At 36.5% G+C, this 18,343-nt stretch overlaps 2 protein-coding genes across 2 annotated transcripts in view; one reads left to right on the top strand and one right to left on the bottom strand.

The window, feature by feature from the left end:
• LOC124358318 (protein argonaute-2-like) overlaps positions 1-18,343 on the top strand; it is a 206,365-nt gene that overhangs the window by 121,739 nt on the left and 66,283 nt on the right. The window contains exons 13-16 of the mRNA XM_046810617.1: positions 70-213; positions 1,959-2,117; positions 2,575-2,721; positions 2,869-3,130. Coding sequence (XP_046666573.1) covers positions 70-213; positions 1,959-2,117; positions 2,575-2,721; positions 2,869-3,130 — 712 coding nt within the window. The remainder of the gene's footprint in view (positions 1-69; positions 214-1,958; positions 2,118-2,574; positions 2,722-2,868; positions 3,131-18,343) is intronic.
• The window catches only part of LOC124357303 (protein argonaute-1-like), a 39,532-nt gene continuing 28,286 nt past the window's right edge, over positions 7,098-18,343 (bottom strand). Inside the window, exons 3-4 of the mRNA XM_046808965.1 lie at positions 16,061-16,196; positions 7,098-7,322 (exon numbers count right to left, since the gene is read on the bottom strand). Of these exons, the coding sequence (XP_046664921.1) occupies positions 7,113-7,322; positions 16,061-16,196 (346 nt within the window). The 3' untranslated portion in view covers positions 7,098-7,112. The remainder of the gene's footprint in view (positions 7,323-16,060; positions 16,197-18,343) is intronic.

Raw genomic sequence — 18,343 nt, 5'->3', positions numbered from 1 at the left:
ATTTTTATTTGTCTTATATCATATACTTTCAAATTAACATCAAGTAATTTAAATTTGCATTTGTTCCAGTTTCACACCAGTAGGGAGATCTTTCTTCACACCTCCCAAAAATCAGATAATTAGTCTAGGAAATGGACTAGAATTGTGGTATGGATTCTACCAAAGTTCTGCTTTGGGGTGGAGGCCATTTCTTAATGTAGATGGTATGTATTGAGATATTACTGTGTATTCTTATTTTACTGTCCTTAGAACAAGACAATACTGTAAACATGAGCCTGACACTTGCCCCTAGGCTCAGTGGCAGCAATTAGGTTGTGGAATCTACACAACAGTCAACCTCACTTGCCACTCACCTTGACCTCTCTATGTTGTATGTGCTCGATCGTTACGGATAAGATGCTGTATGTTAACTGATAATGGCTACTAATGTATCATTAGTTTTCTAGGTTATGAGATATGTCTCTATAAAAAAATATCACAATATTATATTGACGATAAAAAAAATAAAGGCTCAAAATTATAACTCATTTAACAACCGGTACTTCTTTTAATCACCTTAAAACACAAAAAACACGGTCTCTGGTTTATTTGTTGTTGAACTAGTTCCTATTCCTTAACCTATCCTTCCCAAGTTGGGTATTGACACTTGAATGTATGTGTGCACTCAAGACGGAGCTAGAGGTTAAAAAAAATTAAACTGATGGATTGAGGGTAGCATAGAGCCCCCAAGGCTATGCCATGACACTATTTTGTAAATTTACTGCAATCCTCTCTTACCTACTCACCATTTCCTATATACAACTATCTGATATAGGGAAGTTTTATAATTATATATTTAATTGTTGTTCCAGCTTATATTAGTACACAAATAAAAGCAACTCAGAGAGTTAGGAACTAAGGAATTAATGATTTTATAAAGGCCATCTTACATTAGTCAGTTAAAAATAATAACAAAAACCAAACTGCTATCCAATTACTTAGAACTAGTTGATTTGCATTCGGGCACATTGGGTTGTCTCTGTGCTGTCCCCTCATTTTGTATTTGAATATTGTGTTTAGTAAGAATTTAGTTAACTCACACTGGAGTCTGTTGTTTGTAATTATTGTAAATAAATCCTTATCATTTGGATTCCTTGGATGACGCTAACCTAAACCATTCTGGGCTCTGGTCTAAATTGAGCACTAGTGGATACAATTTCTTTTCAGTTCGCTGTAAAAAACAAAACTGTCTTGCACGACATGAGGTTGGTAGGCCTGGTCCTACACGGTAAACATGCTAGTCCGTAATTTATTACAAATTTAAAAAGGTTTTCGATTATTATTGACAGTTGCCACGCTCGGAACATTTATTTTATTTATATTGCAAGTGGAATGTGCATGAGGACTAAACTATATTTGTCTTGTAAGTAAGCAACTGATATAAAGTTCGTAACCACAATTTTAAAGGTTAAACTTGCTTACAAATAGTGTTCTTTCCCTGGTTCTTTCATCTATTACGGAGCACCGCACTGTTTGAATTGACTGGACAGTTACTACCGTCCTGTGGCTGTAGCACAGTCAGTATAGTAGTCTATACCTGAGTTACCCGGTTCGATTCTCAGTCAAGGAGATATATTTTTATCGCTCCATTTCTTAATTTTAATTTATAAAATTTTAACCCCGTTGTTTTACCATTCATATTTTATCTATTTGTTATATTGTTAAAATTTTATATTATTTATTTGTAAACACTTTATTAAAGATAAGTCTATATATTTATTTTACGACTGGACGATGTTTTCAATAGAAAAAACCAGAACTGGCACACCATGTATATTATTCAACAGTTACAAATACAGGCTGCACAGAGTATTAAAATCTGGAGAAAGTTCTTGGCAATGTATAGGCCGTAATTGTGGCGAATAAATAAAATCAGATGTAAACATGACTAAAGTGACTGTGTGCAACGATAAACACAGCGGCGTGCATCCAGTGACCATGCGTACACTGTCATCACCGCTGCAGCAGCCTGCGACTGCTGTGTCACTCGCACCCCCCACACCACCACCCGACTCTGCTGTACCGCCCGCGTCCCGCGCTCCTGCCTTCTCCACGCCTGGCCCCGACATCATGCCGCCGTCTGCGTCGCCTTTAACACCACATTATTAGTAGAAAACGCAAGGTTGAAAGCAGAAGTCGCCAAGTTTAAGACCGAGGTTAAAGTTATCCTCGATCACTATTGAATCGGACCAACAACTGTTACAATTCACGGATGCAATATTTACATCATCAACATCGGTGACACCTCATAAAAAATCTTACACAAACTATATAAATGCATCAGCTCAAACCGAGGAACTCCCTGGCATCTCAGAAAAATATTATAGTGCAGTCTAAGAAAATAGCCGACCTTGAAAAAGAAATACAAGATCTAAAGTGACCCTACCGTAAATTTTCAACTCTTAGATAAGAAATTTAAAAAATGATTGCCTTAATAAGATGTCTAGAGGAGGAAAATAAAAATTTAGTTCAAGAAATCCCTAGATTTAATATAGTAGTTTCAAATAGCTATGAGGCGCTGGAAGATTTGTGCAGAGGTAGTGAAAATGAGTTCACCAGAGTGGAAAAAAAAGAAGAAAAGCCTGGAACCGGACTGTTGGGTGGGGTTGAGGGGAGTCAACCTCCTCCCCCGGGAAGCTGTAGCGTTTTGATTGCCGGAGCGAATGACATCGGAGCCAGTCGGTCATCTACCAGCAATTGGAAAACCAGATCACCATGCGCACCCGTAAAGCTTGGTATCAACAGTGCCTTATCGCCACAACCTCTCCCCCTCCCACCTTATTAAGAGACAACTTGTGTTAACAACTACATAAGGGAGCTGTGTATCAGGTGTAAGGGGTCTGTGCTGCTGGACTTCAACACCATCGGGAGGCGACACTTCACTCGCCATGGCCAGCACCTGACTATGAGGGGAAAGTGGCTTCTTGCCGAACTGGTGGTGGTCGGCCTGAAGAAGGCTAGCTTAGTCACTGCTGGCCGGTCACCATCACCACCTCCGCCATCACTACAAAAATCTTCATTGCCACCCCCACCGCCTCCATCACCTCCTCTTTTTGTAATAACGGAAAACGGTTTCAACAAGGACAACGTTGTACTGTGCTAAATTCCAAATTATAAATTGGCTTCCGCATATTGCCGATCCCACTCCAGAGGAGGAGGAGTTGCCATTTTTCTGAAACAAAATTTCTCGTCTGCCCCCTTTCCGATCAAGAATTCAATTGAAAAAGATTTCGAAGCAGTTGGTATCAAACTTCAAACAAAAACATTAAAATTCTTCGTGATCGGAATTTACAGGTCTCTCAGTGGAAACGAAGACACCTCCTTTTCAAAATTCGAATAGTTACTGACATCAGCATTTTGTCATTATGGGGGATTTCAACATCGACCAAGTTGGACAACACTTCGCCATGCAACAATTCGATTGGTCGATTTACTTAGGTCATTTGAGCTTGATTTGTTAGTCAAATCTCCAACGAGAGTGACAGCTACAACAAAAACTGTAATCGATGTTAATCACCAATCACCCAAGTGTCACAGTGTCTGTGGTGAATACAGCTATATCTGACCATTATGGCTAAGAGGCCGTCGTTAGTAGGATACAACTTATAAGGGAGCCCAAAATTAAACAAACAATAATAGACATAAGGCCAGAAAACATCGCTCACCTTAACGCTTCCCTTTCTAAAGAAAGATGAAAATTTCTAAATTCATCTCAACCTGTAGACCAACAGTTTAAATTGTTTACCGACACTCTTAATTAATCATAAACAATAAAACAAATGCACACAAACAAATCAAAATTAAATTTGGGGATAGGCTTGTTGAGGATGAGACTTAGATTGCCAGTCGGTTTAACGAATTTTTCACATCCGATGCTGACGGGCAAAGTCCTCGGTCATCTGACCCTAAAGTATGTCCCTTGCGAAGGCAGAGCCCAGCAGCATCAATGTTGTTGCCGCCTGTTGTTGAGGATGATCTTCACCTAATTATCCAGCAGCTCAATCTGATGTCCCCGTGGCTCATTAAAAAATGCTACAAGCATTTAGTGAGACCCTTAACTGAATTAGTAAATTATTCATTCCAAACAGGAGTATTTCCCTCTCTCCTTAAAATTGCAAAAGTCATTACAATTTTTAAGAAAGATGACCCAGCTTCTATAAATAACTACCGACCTGTCTCAATTTTGCTAGTATTCAGCAAAATTTTTGAAAAGATTTTTCTTATAAGAATGCTGCACTTTTTGGACAAATACAATCAACTCTCAAATGAACAGTTTGGGTTCAGAAAGGGTAAATCGGCAAACAACGCAGTTGTTGGTCTTGTGGATATGATTGTAGAGGGGATTGAATGTTGGAACCACACGAGTGTGTTCCTGGATCTGTCCAAAGCATTTGACTGCGTTGACCACAATATACTCAGGGTGGCCACCGGACCGGGAAACCGGAAATTTAACGGACCGGGAAAATTTTAAAAATAAGTTTTCCGTCTCTAAGAACTTATAAAATCAAGCCGTAATTTGACAGAGCTGAGAGTTGAGCGGCAGGAGAAACGTTTAATGTCCTCACACACGCTCCAAATGTCATCAAATTATATAGGTTTAAACAAAGGAAGTGGTGTTATGTTTTGATATCACGGTCATATCCAAATTACGACTGAACTGTGTTTACACAGGCAAAAATAGCGGAAGCTTTGCGTCCAACTAAACGTCGCTAGTCTAAACAGGCGCAAGAGCTCTCGTGAGCGCAGCCGCAACCAGTGCAGGACAGTTGGTTACAAGAACTGGAGAACAGTGTCGGCTATTAAAATTTCAATTATAAACATTGCCGAGACATCACTGTCGTGTGTGAACAGACTTCGTCTTCATTCCCGGAAGAACCAGCGATAGAACTGTAGTAAGTACTTGCGACAGTTCTCGTGAGTAAAATTGCTTATATTGCTCATGTTATGCTACAGTAGTTACAATACCCCCACCTACGCTATGGAGTGATCCTTTGGGGATATTGCGCTAACACTCAGTCCCAAAGAGCTTTCAGGCTCCAAAAAAAAAAAAAGCAATTCGAATCATTGCAAAAATCTAATTCAGAGAGGTGTTTATGCAAGTTTTCAAGAAATTGCAACTGTTGACTCTGCCATGTCTCTACATATTGGAAACAACTATTTTTTGTATGAATAAACCAGAGGCCAAGACATACACATGTATGAGACACTTGGCAGAGTAAAGTACCGAACTTGTAGACACAGAACGGTGGTTTATGAACGCCTGCCTTTACAAGCGGGCGTTCCTCAACAGACTGCCCAATTCAATCAAAGATACTCCAATGCCAAAGACTTGTCTAAAATGCTTCTTGGTGTCTCAAGCATGTTATAATGCAAATGAGTTTTTGGCTTTCAACTGGGAGGCCGCCCAATTAGAAGACTGACACCACTGTTCGAAGTGGGTTGCATTGGTGATGAATGAAAGAGGTGTGATTGTAAAGATTGTGTCTCTGTGTGTGTATTATAGTATGAATAACAGAAATGTTAGGATATCATTATTAATAAATTGACATTTGCCATACAATGTAATTATTGTCTCAGCAATAAAACAGATTTGATTTGATTTGATTTGACAATCAGACACAAATGTAATGTCTCCCCTCAGTTTGAAAGCCATCAGTCAGGCTGTAGTTTGTAAAGAGAAATCTCTAGCTCTTAATTTAAGAAAGGTTAATAGTAAAAAGTGGAAAGTCATAAAAAGTAAAAAGAGTAAGAGAACTAAAGCCTTATCAAAGTCTCAATATACTGATATACCCTTGAAAAATACCTTTTCAGTTCTAGAATTCTTTTCCCACCAGATGTTTTGTCAAATCCTGGTAGCAAAGCTTTTGGTTTAAGAAACAAACATAAAGGTCACCATAAATTAGTCCAAACAAAGAACTCACTCTATTAAATCAGAGTGTAAACGATAAGAGAAAAAGAGTGTTTCTAATTTGTTGGAAATGAGAGCAAAGGGTGGTGCAAGTGAGTTAACCTTGGTAAAAACCTAATACTAAGTATGATGAAATACTTAAAAGTGCAAAAATTGAAGTTTTCACCATGAATAAAAATGGTATTATTTTGATGGGAGGTACCAATAACATTGTAAATGGGCACTGTATTGAGTTCAAGGAGGAGCTGGATGGTTTGGTGGTTTCTTGAGTTCATTGTCGGGTCCGAGGTCGTCCTTCTTGGAGTCTTCTTTAGGTGTGACTCCTCTTCTCTATGGGTGGGGGGGGGGGGGGGTGGGGGGGGGGGGGGGTGGGGGGGGGGGGGGGTGGGGGGGGGGGGGGGTGGGGGGGGGGGGGGGTGGGGGGGGGGGGGGGTTATTGATAGAAACTTCTTGGTGGTGCAAGGACTGCGAGACTGCACTGTGTGTACCTCAGTGCTTCAGACTGTATCACACACAAGCTAACTATGTCTAAGCCTATTGTGTCCATTTCTCACTCATGGTCAATGGAAATAATTTGCATGTTTGCATTGTACAATTTTATTTTACATGCACTAACATGAATTCTTTCTTTCTTTTCTGTTAATTTTATATCAAAAACACATTTATAGAACATTAGGTGATTGAAAAATAAAACGTTTATACAATGTAACAATTTATCAAATTTGATTTTTGTCCATAATTTTGTTTACTTCATAATTTTTTTCTAATAATTATTTTTTCATAAACAGGCATATTTTCTAAAAGTAAATATTCTCCTCTTTAATTTGATATATAATATGTTAGGTTTAAACAATGTCTTTATAAACTTCAAAATGTTTTAAAATCACAAAAAAACGGCCAGTATACTGAGTAAATCCATTTTTCCGGTTTAATGTGTTAACAAATACTGTCAAATCACAAACTGTATCTTATACACTTTTTTCAATAAATTATCACTATTTGATAAAACTCCACCTATACGTATGTTTAGGATTAGTATGTACAGCTGGTTGCTTAAAACATTTTACAGTATAAGAGAATTCTTTGCTGTGAGACCTTCTAAAAATGTTGAATTTAGATTTTTCAATGGCTATGAAGGTATATACTTGATGTTTACCAAATCAAATTATGAAACTGTAATTGCTATTACATTAAAAGTATCATGTCTATGTTTTTTAATGTGCAAAGTGACATAATTATTCATGCTAATACTTACATGTTGCATTATTCTTCTTTTCCGTTCATCAGCCGGTCTAGCTGCCGCTCTGACCATGGCTGCAGTTTGTGTCTCATCAAGTTTTTTATTCACCACTTGGCCTCTAACTATTGTGCAGAACTGGAACATTAAAATAATAAAGTAAAAGTGGGGTTATAAAATGCATTTAAAATGAAATCATCCGGATACCATGATGTTTTAAGTGTTAAGGGAGGTTCGTAACTATATATTTAGATATAATGTTAACCAATTAACTTTAACAAAAACAGTAGTTGTGCCAGGTATCAGACGCACATATAGAAATACAGATATACTATTTCTACATGAACTACTTTGTTGTTTATGAAATAGTTTATTTACAAGGTATGCCTAATACCTCATTTTGATACATTTTAATATTCTTAGAAAAATTATATCACTCACAATTTTATTCAAAGAATAAAAAAAATGAGTACTGAAGAGGAAAACGTAAAGCATTACCACCTTACACACTACCGATAGATGGCAGTGCAATTAATGACACCATTAATTATTTATGCATGTACACATTCTTAAAAATTACATACACATATTCTAACTCAATTTTAATAAATAAGGAGTACAAAATGGACCATAAATTACTTTCATTGTTTTATGTAAATTTTGGCAATCTTATCAGTTCAATAAAACTATTCCTGACAGTTTAATAATTTTTTATTAAAATTTAATTAATGAAAAAGACTTACTAGTAATAGTGAAACAAATGTCTTGCAAAAATAGTAAGGATCGCTAGTTTCTCTAATAGTCCTTTGAAAGATACTTTAACTAGTTTTTTTATCTCCTTTGACAATTTTAATTAATATGTACATTACACAGGGAAAGTTTTCCAAGGTTCTAAAAGTCACTAAATTTTTTCCAATTTACAAAAAGGGAGTAAAGATGATTTTATTAACTATTGGTCCCTTGCTATCTTACCTACACTTTCTAAGGTTCTAGAACTTCTTATTGGTAAACAATTGATACATGATGTAGAACTTAACAAATTAATGAGTAATTGTCAATTTGGCTTCAGGAAAGGACTGTCAATCAAACATGCATTGATTAAGCTTGTTGGTGATTGCTTTGAGGGAAGGAATCTTGCTGTGGTCACCTTCTGTGATCTCAGCAAGGCCTTCAATAGCTTTTCTCATGATTCTTCTAAACAAGTTGCAGTAACTATCATGTAAAAAATCCAAGCTTTGAAAATTTTCAGATCCTATCTATATGATCGTAAACAGTATGTCATTTTTAACAATCTTTATTTCACTTGTCTGGATGTCTCTTGTGGTGTGCCACAGGGCTCTGCCCTCGGACCATTGCTTTTCCTGATAATGATTAGATCTAGGTAAGAATGTGCCATTGGAGGTAGTCTTATAAACTGACAACACCACTATCATCAACAAGCATTTAAGTTGCTGCCAAAGATTGGATAATTCAAAATTAAATAAAAATTCAGCTCAAAATTGGTTGGTTGCAAATCAACTGGTCTTAAATGAAGAAAAAACAAATAATTTTACATTTGGCACAAAAGAAAAATCTAATAATATTCGAGAATGTCTGGGATTAACCCTGGACCCAAATATTTGTTGGAATCAACATATTATTGGCCTCAAAAGGAAACTGTCAAGAGTATTTTTGCTCTGAAGCGCCTTAGTGGTGAATTAGATAGGGATACAATCTGACAGGCTTACTTTAGGCTGTTTTAGACCAATATTAATTATGGTCTAATTGTCTGGGGTGGTGATTCACTATCACAAGAAATATTTATGTTACAAAAAAAAGCTGCAAGTCATAGCAGAAGCTACTAAACCTGAACATTATAGAGAATTACTTTGAAACCTCAGAATTAATGTTTTGTAAAGTACTTTGTAAGGTACTTGTCTAAAATACCCTGAGAAAGTTCAATTAAGAAATGAAATGCATTCTTATGATACTAGGTTTAGTTCAGGGTGGCCACTTAAAACCGCTTTTCAAATTACCGGTTTTTTCCCGGTCGAAAATTTCCGATTATCTAGTCTATTTTCAAACCAAATAGACAACTGTAGTACTGTATTTAACCCTTACGCCAAGTACAATGATGACGTTTTATCGTAACTAGCAGTATTTGCAATAAATGCCACAAAGCTGCGGCGATCTAGCATTTGTCGCTAGCAATATGCGAGAAGTTTGGTGACAATTTATCGCTATCTCCTATTCTAAGCTCCTTAGTTTTTATCTCTGTGTGTTTCGATGTGTCGACATAACATTATGTATACCTAATAACTTTCCTTTCTATATGTTTAGAAAATACATATATCCAATTCGGAAATACAAAGATAACAAATAAATACCAACACAGTGCTACCATGAAGCAGACTGCAGTCCGGTATTGTGGGTCAGAGGTCTAGTGGTGGACGAACTTTCGGTACGAGACAATGATTTTGCCGGTACATAAGGGCGGTTCAGTACAATCAACAAATAAACAGACAGTGCAGACTCAGTCAGTTAGTCAGTTAGATTACAGAGCCCTAACTTCGCCTGGTAAAATAAGACATCTTTACTTTACTTTTACTTTATTACAGTCAAGAACTACGAAACAACAAGGCATAAAGATCCTCATGCACGTTGGACTATTAGGTTTGAACAATTCGAATCGTCTGAACGATTGTCACATGTGCTTAAAAGTTGTTCCGATAAATAGTTGACCGGAGAAATGACGGGATTTCCAGCTGTTGTCCAACCAATGCCGCTCTAACGACGAAAACTGATGAGCGTAGCTGATTCAATCGGCTGGCCATCTGCCGTTTGTAGACTGGCAACAACGTTAAGTTGCGTTTACACTGGCAAGTAAAGTTGCGAGAGAATTTATACAACTACTGTAGCATAATGTGTAAGCAATTTTACTCACAAGAACTGTCGCAAGTACTTATTACAGTTGTATCGCTGGTTGTTCCGGGAGTCAAGACGAAGTCTGTTAATACACGACGGTGATGTCTCGGCTATGTATATAATTGAAATTTTAATAGCCCACACTGTTCTCCAGTTCTATTAACCAACTGTCCGGCACTGGTTGCGGCAGCGCTCGCGAGAGCTCTTGCGCCTGTTTAGACTAGCAATGTTTAGTTGGACACAAAACTTGCGCCATTTTTTGTCTGTGTAAACGCAGTTCAGTCGAGATTTGGATGTGACCATGATATCAAAACATAATATCACTTCCTTTGTTTTAACTTATGTAATGTGAGGACAATCGGAGCATGTGTGAGGGGCAATCGTTCATAGACCAACCGAGGACTCGGCTGCGATTCGAGCGGTTAGCGGTGGGCGGTAGATTGGGCGGGGACTTAAAGTTTAATGTTTTACATATAGGGAACACCCGACACTAGTCATGGCATACGTGATCAGCAGAGCGGTACCACACGATGGCGCTTATCCGACGCCAATTCTAGATATTAAATATTTCTCCTGCCACTCACCCTCAGTGACAAGTAGCAAAAGCTACTAGGGCTTTGACCCTTGCATACACTAAGCAAAAGCCAAATCGGCAGTGGCTTAGAAAGACGTGGGGGAACAACCCCCCACAGTCACAGTGACTGACTGACTCACTCACCCTCAGCTCAATCTGGCATTGCTGTTCAACAGGACGCCAACACCCCTTTCTCGACGTTACTAGTTGCTACTAACCCACTACTTTCTTCTCCAAAAGGTATCTTATTAAGCTTTATGTACATCCAACTGACATTCTGGTGTACTCAAAAACCCGGGCTGCACTTCTTATCAAACCGTCAAACATATTATTCAACGAACCGAACTCTGAAGCCTGTTTATAACACTGTAATTTTAAGCCTGTGCTATCTATCACACGTCTTTCCAAAACACTATTTTTCTAAAGAATAAGAGTTGGACATCTTCGTCCGAAGACCCTACTTCGGCAAATGAATAATACTTAAGTACAATAAACCCGTTTGTATTGCAGTTATTACCGCTCTGCCGTGTACAACCTAAAGCGTACCACTCGTTCAGTGCCGAAGTCTGAAACGATCGGTCGGCCGATTTTATTGTCCAATGCATTGTTACGTTTTTTTTTTTTTGGGGGGGGTGGAGACTTGCCACGGCAGAGGAGTAGAACTAACCTAGAGAAACACATTACACTAGTGGATGAAACCTTAGATCAACCAGCATCATCGGATTTAGCTCACAAACACGTGTCGATCTTCATTTACAATTTCATGAGCCCCGTCACCTAAAATATGATGTTTCGTGATTAATCAGTTCTTGACTTAAAAAAACTTGTCAAATTATGTCTTCATTTTATAAGTTCTTGTAGACGGAAAAATTATTTATGAAACTTTCCCGGTTCTCAGAAAAATTCCCGGCTTATTCCTGGTTAGGTGGCGACCCTAGTTGTTTTGTTGATGTACCATCTTATAGGTAAAACAATAGTGGTAAAAGTCATTTCATCATGTCCTGCAAGTTGCTCAATAAAATTAATTTAACTGTAAGGCAGTTAAGAGTTTAAGAACAAGATTAGTCAATTTTTTCTTAAACAAGCATTTTACTCAATTAGTGAGTGTGTATGTGAACAACAAACTGAAGAAGATATCTTGTCATAAATCCCAATATTGCCTTTTATTGTGACGTGTCTTATACATTTGTAATGAAATGTCTCTTTGGTGAATAAATATACTATTATGTTTTGGTTCATCTTCCTCCAGACAAAAAAACTGTTGAAAACTGTCAGGTCAATCAGATAAAAATAGATTATTTGTAGGCTTTGACTGTTCTCCGCATGATAGGAAAAGATGCCATGTGTAATCAATAACACTCTTGGGTTTGATTATGTCTACAATTTTCCCTCCAATAGTTTTTTCTTTGGCCACTGACATTCTCATACCTTCATTATTGTAGACAACACCTGCACTACTTTCCGGTCTTTCCACTAAATAGCTAAAATGCTATCTGTGCTTCTTCGAACTACAGCACCCCTTTCAAGTTGAAATGCAGTGTCTACAAAGTCCTCAGGCATGTTTATCCTTGTTTGTTTGACTGAACCTACTACATGAGTATTATTATCAAGTAAGGTTTTGCAGAGATCTGGTGAGGTGGACCAATTGTCGATATAAATGACATGGCCAAGGTTGGGAAGGGGCTCTGCTAAATAAAGTAAAACTGGCTAGGAGTTCTGGAGTTTTATCTTCACCAACATATATTTTGAATCCTGCACAGTATCTACTTGGGCTCTCACAAATTTTGTAAATTTTTCACCAAACCTTGCCCTTTTTTGGGATTGAATTGGATGTATGAGAGTCTAGCCTTTAGCTTTACCAAGCTCTCCTAGATTACACATGGCATACACAAATCTGATGTTTGTTTCATAAATATGACCAGAATGTTTTGGCTCAAATTTGGAAGTCATTTGAGAATTACTACACTCTAAAACCAAACAGGTGGCTATCCCTTTTCTTTCCTCTTCATTTTCAGAAACTGAAAGAGTACCTTCACTGTAGCAACATTTGCATTTAGTAGATAATGCAAGAAACTCTAAATCAACAACTATATTCACATTTGAACCAACATTCACATTTAAACTCTAACTAGGCATATCTAAGTAACTAAGTATTTTCTAGAACTGGGTGGTGTGTTTTGGGTAGGCCTGGAACTTTCAGATGTTGGTGTAATGTTAGTCTTGTTACTAACAAGGGAAGAACTTTGTGTACTAATTACCTGTAAATTGTCTTTTCTTCTTATAACTTACTGATCATCACATTTTTTCTATCACTAAAACACTATTCACTATCAGTAAATCACTACTTACCATCAATAAACTAAGTACAAGGTATTACAAATGAATTAGTTAGGTTATCTGAATAAACATAAACAGAAGTTAAATCAAGACAAAACAGAAGTTAATCCAGACAAAACAGAAGTGTTGTTATACTCAGTAGAACACAGCTGTTTAGAATCAAGAAAATAAGCATAGAGTATAAAATATTTGATTAGTAATGTTACAGAAGACTAAACTAAACACTCTGTAGTGCTGGTTATTTTACCACTTCCAAACTCAGTGTAAGATGTTACAAAATCTTTATTAAAAATCATTCTGTAATTCTTATGCATTGTGTTATATATCATTGTTTTCATGATGAAACAAGAAATTTATTATTGTAAAAAATTAAAAGGGTATTTTTAAGATTTTTGGCGCCCTTATCCCCTTAATAATTTTTCTTCTGTACCAATACTCCTTTATGACACCCTTTTTTACCTGACCCATAAACATATACTGGGCAATGTATGCTTTCATTTCACTAAAATTTACTCGTTTAAAGATACTTTCATAAGATGTTTTTGGGCTGGCAGGATTTATTAAGTATTTTGAAGCATAATCATTACTTTCAACACAAGCATTTAAGAAAATTCTTCTCCAAAAAATTCGGAAAAGCATTGCTGAGCTGTTGGAGTTTTATCAAATTTTCTACTGAAATGAGCATTTAGTCCTGATTGGCCTTTAAAAGGTATATATATTTGGGTACATTGTCGACATCATTCCATTTCCATTTATTGATAGTGTGTCTAGGCCTATCTGTTTGTCTTCCCCTACCTCTTCCAAGCCTACCCCTGCCTTCCCTCTTGATGTATTTATTCCTCTAATAATAGACATCTATTACCTCCTCTTCAATAACATATTCTGTTACAATAGTTACAGTAGGAGCACCTATTTGAACAACTACGCCCAGTCCGATAGCTGATACCAACCAACATAGAAAGTACAACAAACACAAATAAATGTGCACCCAAGTTATTACGTTTCATGCAACATTTCCCTTAATTTATTTGACAAAATTAAAAAATATTCAAAACAATAGATCTGCTAAGTGGTCATCACATTCTACTTATTAAATGCTGTAAAAGTAATTTGTGTATCTCACCTTTCGCGGACCCCTAGCCCACTGACCCCAGGGGGGTCCATGAACACCAGTTGAAAACCACTGCTCTAGATCAACTCGTTCAACACTTATCATGCATACAGATAAAGGGTGGGGCAGAATGGTATCTTTAGTTACAGTCACCGAAGAGTGCATAGGTCAGTTAGCGGAGTGGGAGTAGTGGCATTTGGTGGGGGGAAGACACCATTTTAGCTGTCACCATGCAGTGGACTGACGAGCATTGTGGTTTTAGAGGGCATTTCATAGGCGCTTTGTGACGACACAGAGGGCATTTCATAGGCGCTCTAGAACTCTTACAGTTTCCCGGCCACCTGATCTCATTGCGAACGGATGTTCCATGGCCCCCTCATTCCCCAATTTGAGTCCACGTGATTATTTTCTTTGGGGTTACCTTAAATCTGAGGTTTATAAAGTTCGACTACGGACCTTGGAAGCCCTTAAGGAAGCAATTGCTGATGTCATCGCTGGACTAACGCCAGCTTATGCTGGGGAGAGTTTTTGAAAACTGTTTTGAATGACTTAACCCATTGCGGATCGTGAAAACGGCGCGTGCGCGGGCCTTAGAGTACGAATTAATCCGTATTACAACGCAGCACCCGCAGTGTTTGCACGCCTACCTGCCTGCTTAGCGCGCTCGCTAATTATACAAGTTTTGTTTGTTTATGTTGTTATATAAACATTATACAGATCATATTAGACAAGTATATTATACTAGAAAAAATGTAAAAATACAGGTACGTAACATTTTTACTAACGTTTTTTGCGTGTTGTAGCTGCTTGATGTAGGACGGATTAAATGTTTTACACAATAAAAAAATGTTGTAATAAAACTGTCACTTCAAGAAACAACTAATCTAATATTTACAAAATATTTACACTATATTGAGACTGTCTTTTGTCTTAGTAGTGGATTTTAGTGTGATAGCCCGCTCGTCACTGTCAACATTAGTATCCGCATAATTATGAAAACGTGGACAAATACACGTGATAGAACCGTCTCCATCCTCAATAACACTATCGATATCACTTCCAATTTCTAATAATAGTCTATCTAATTCAGATGATCGTAAATTGTCACCCATTTTATTTACGTACACGCACACGAGGCAAAGGAAAATCGAACGCCACGACTGTACGCCTCAGACAAACTATTTGTCGCAAATAATAACGTTATTGACCGATAACGAGGGGAGCATTTGTGGACGAGTACCAGAGATAAGATAGGAAGCCAGTCCAGGAAAACAGACTATAAATATCTCCGAGGCTTATAACAGCGTTCAAAACAAATGAGTCATCCGTACCACGTCATCCGCGTGAGGGTCACGTGATTGTGCTTTTGGTCCACGCCTCGCTCCGCGTCACCCTCACGTCGTTGATCCGCAATGGGTTAATGTGTGCATCGCACATCAAGGTCGTTACCTGGACGATATCATCTTCAAAACCTAATGAAAATTAAATAGCATTATATGTAGGTTTTCAGAAATAAAAATCTTTTTTAATTATTTTGATGTTTTTTTTACAATTAACTCTTCAAATCAGGGAGTCAAATCAGATGAGGCTTCACTAACTAGTCAGATTTTAAGACAGATACATTTTTTTTGCCTTTACAAATTATTATTGTATTTTTATTTAACAACAAATCAAAGCAAACAAAATGTATTTGAGTAGCAAGTTTATTTTTTATGAATTTTTTAAAAGCTTGCATATAGGCCACAACTGGCTTGGTGCTATAGAACTTCTCAATTGTCAGATCCAGGACTAAATCTTAAAAGATTGTTTGTTAAAGGAGAAGCCGATCCCCTTTTAAGCCTTATTCTTCCTGTCCTCATGGGCCACTGGCCTGTGTGAGGATCTTATCAAACAAAATAAGGGGGAGAGTCGATACACTACAAGGTTGATAATTTGAGATAAACAACTTACCTCGGGAGGCAAACAAACATCTCTGCTTGTACTTCCAACGTGAATACATGGCAATTTTGGAAACTGCAAACGGTAGTTTTTATGTCGTTCGAAATATTCACCAATACTTATATTGGTTTTATCATCTAGCGTAAACCTAAAGAAACAACAAAATGTTACAATGGATGAAAATTTTAATAGTTGTGCTCACAAAGTCAGTCATAACATTTACAAAATATAGTATAATGCTGTACACAAAAAGTTTGCAATGTAGTAGAGGAGATGCAACCCAGAACTATGGAAACTAATGAGTCTAGCAGGGCAACAGTGGATGTAATACATACATCAATTCCCACTTTTCCTGTTTGAATACCCAGATTTCTTCCCATAATGCTCATATTTTATATGCAAGTTACTAATAATAAAAGAAATCACAAAAGTTGCTTTCGTAATAATTATGTAGGCTATATCTATAATATACTAAAGCAAAGTTTGTATACAGAACTCCTCTATTATTTCTGAATAGAATTTACTGATTAAGGTGTAAAGAAAATAGTTTTGGTGGTCCATAGTCGTGTAAACGTGACATTCAATTTTATTTATTAAAATTCTAAAGGGTGAATGCCACCTTAAACATTTCTTTTTATTTACTGTATAAAATAGATACCAGTTTTATATTAACTTCATAATAAAACAACAGCAACAGGTAAACAACAAACCTTGTTTTATTTTAATAGCATATTTAAACAGCAGTTCAACAAATGACATATAAGTAAATAATAGCCTAATGTTGTTACTTTAAACACTGTGATAAATATCCTTTCTTTAAAACTTCATAAGTAAAAAGTGAAACAAATTGTGTTGAATAAAACTTTTTCCATAGTTAAAATTGATCTATTTCAAATAGTGAATATGATGATTATTGGAGTATTATTATAAATTTACCAACTTGTCGAGAAGTATAAATGTTAATATGGAACAGAAGAAAGAGGAATTTATGTAGAAGTCTATTATTGAAATTAAGTTAGTAGATAATTTAATTGGGCAAACTATTAGAAATCCAGAACGTACTTTTAAAGTTTAATGAAAAATATATGCCACTCTAATCACTATTTACAGTACATTTTTTATCTAGATCTCATTTATCTTAATCCAATTTCATGAAGAATAGACTATTTTTATTGAATTTCCAGTGTAATTTGTTATTCTGTTAACAATACGACAGCCTAATCTCAGTCAGTTCAGACTGCATTTCACAACCCCTAAATTAAGTTAGTTCAGACTGCATTTCAAAACCAACAGCCACATTTTTTTTGTAAGGAGAGGTCGATCCCCTTTTAAGCCTTATTTTGAGAGTCCTCATGGGCCATTGGCATTCTAATCAAACAAAATAAGGAGAGAGCCGATATAGTACTGATAAAAAAGCTACAATCTCAGACAGGATTAGAAACTGTACTATATTTCATTCAGATCTTAAGTCCAACATCTTAGACCGCTCGACCACGGTACTCCCAGTCCTAGCACACCCCCACTGCTAAGCTAAATAGGGAAAGATTAAACTTATATGTATGATTAATTAATGCACTATGATTAAATAAATAATTACAGTAATTTCAATGAAACAAATTCTTCTCAATCAGTAGAGAGCATTCCATCTGTATCTAAACACTGGTATCACTGTAAAATCTTTCTGTGTTATCAAGAAATCCTCCAAAACTAAACCTGAGATAATTCCCTCCCTCCACTCCCTTCAACAGGCTAACAGTTCCCATAGATATAAGGATATAATACTCAAAAGAGTATTAAAATATTAAAAGTTACAAAGTAATAACAGTGTCTGTCTAGAAAGAAGTGAATTAGTAACCCTGCTTTCCACATTGACTCTGCAACCCAAAGTTGGCAAACAACTGAAATGCTCTCCAAAAAACTAGAGCGAGAGAAAAACTGCAGCGCAATAAAATATTTCTTAATACTGTACGAGTACTTTTATATGCCTTTACGTGTTTTTTTTTTTTTCATATCAGTGGACCTTAGAAGGACGTTTTCAAGGTATGCCTGCTGATTTTCCTATCAATTAACAATAATCCTTGGCTTTCAGTCCTATTAATTTTAACCTAATTACAGTGATTATATATATTTACAATTACTTCAATTATATTACATGTTAAAATAATTTTTATACAAATAAAAATTCTATAATATTATATACATATAATTAAATAAGCATATATTATGTACATTATCAAATCTATAATATCATATAATGGATTTTCTGCATCAAACTTTGAGATCAACGTGCTTAAA

The sequence above is a fragment of the Homalodisca vitripennis genome, chromosome 3 (genome assembly GCF_021130785.1).
Source record: "Homalodisca vitripennis isolate AUS2020 chromosome 3, UT_GWSS_2.1, whole genome shotgun sequence".
Lineage (NCBI taxonomy): Eukaryota > Metazoa > Arthropoda > Insecta > Hemiptera > Cicadellidae > Homalodisca > Homalodisca vitripennis.
The sequence above is the reverse complement of the archived record's forward strand: the minus strand, read 5'-3'. Positions and strand labels throughout refer to the sequence as shown.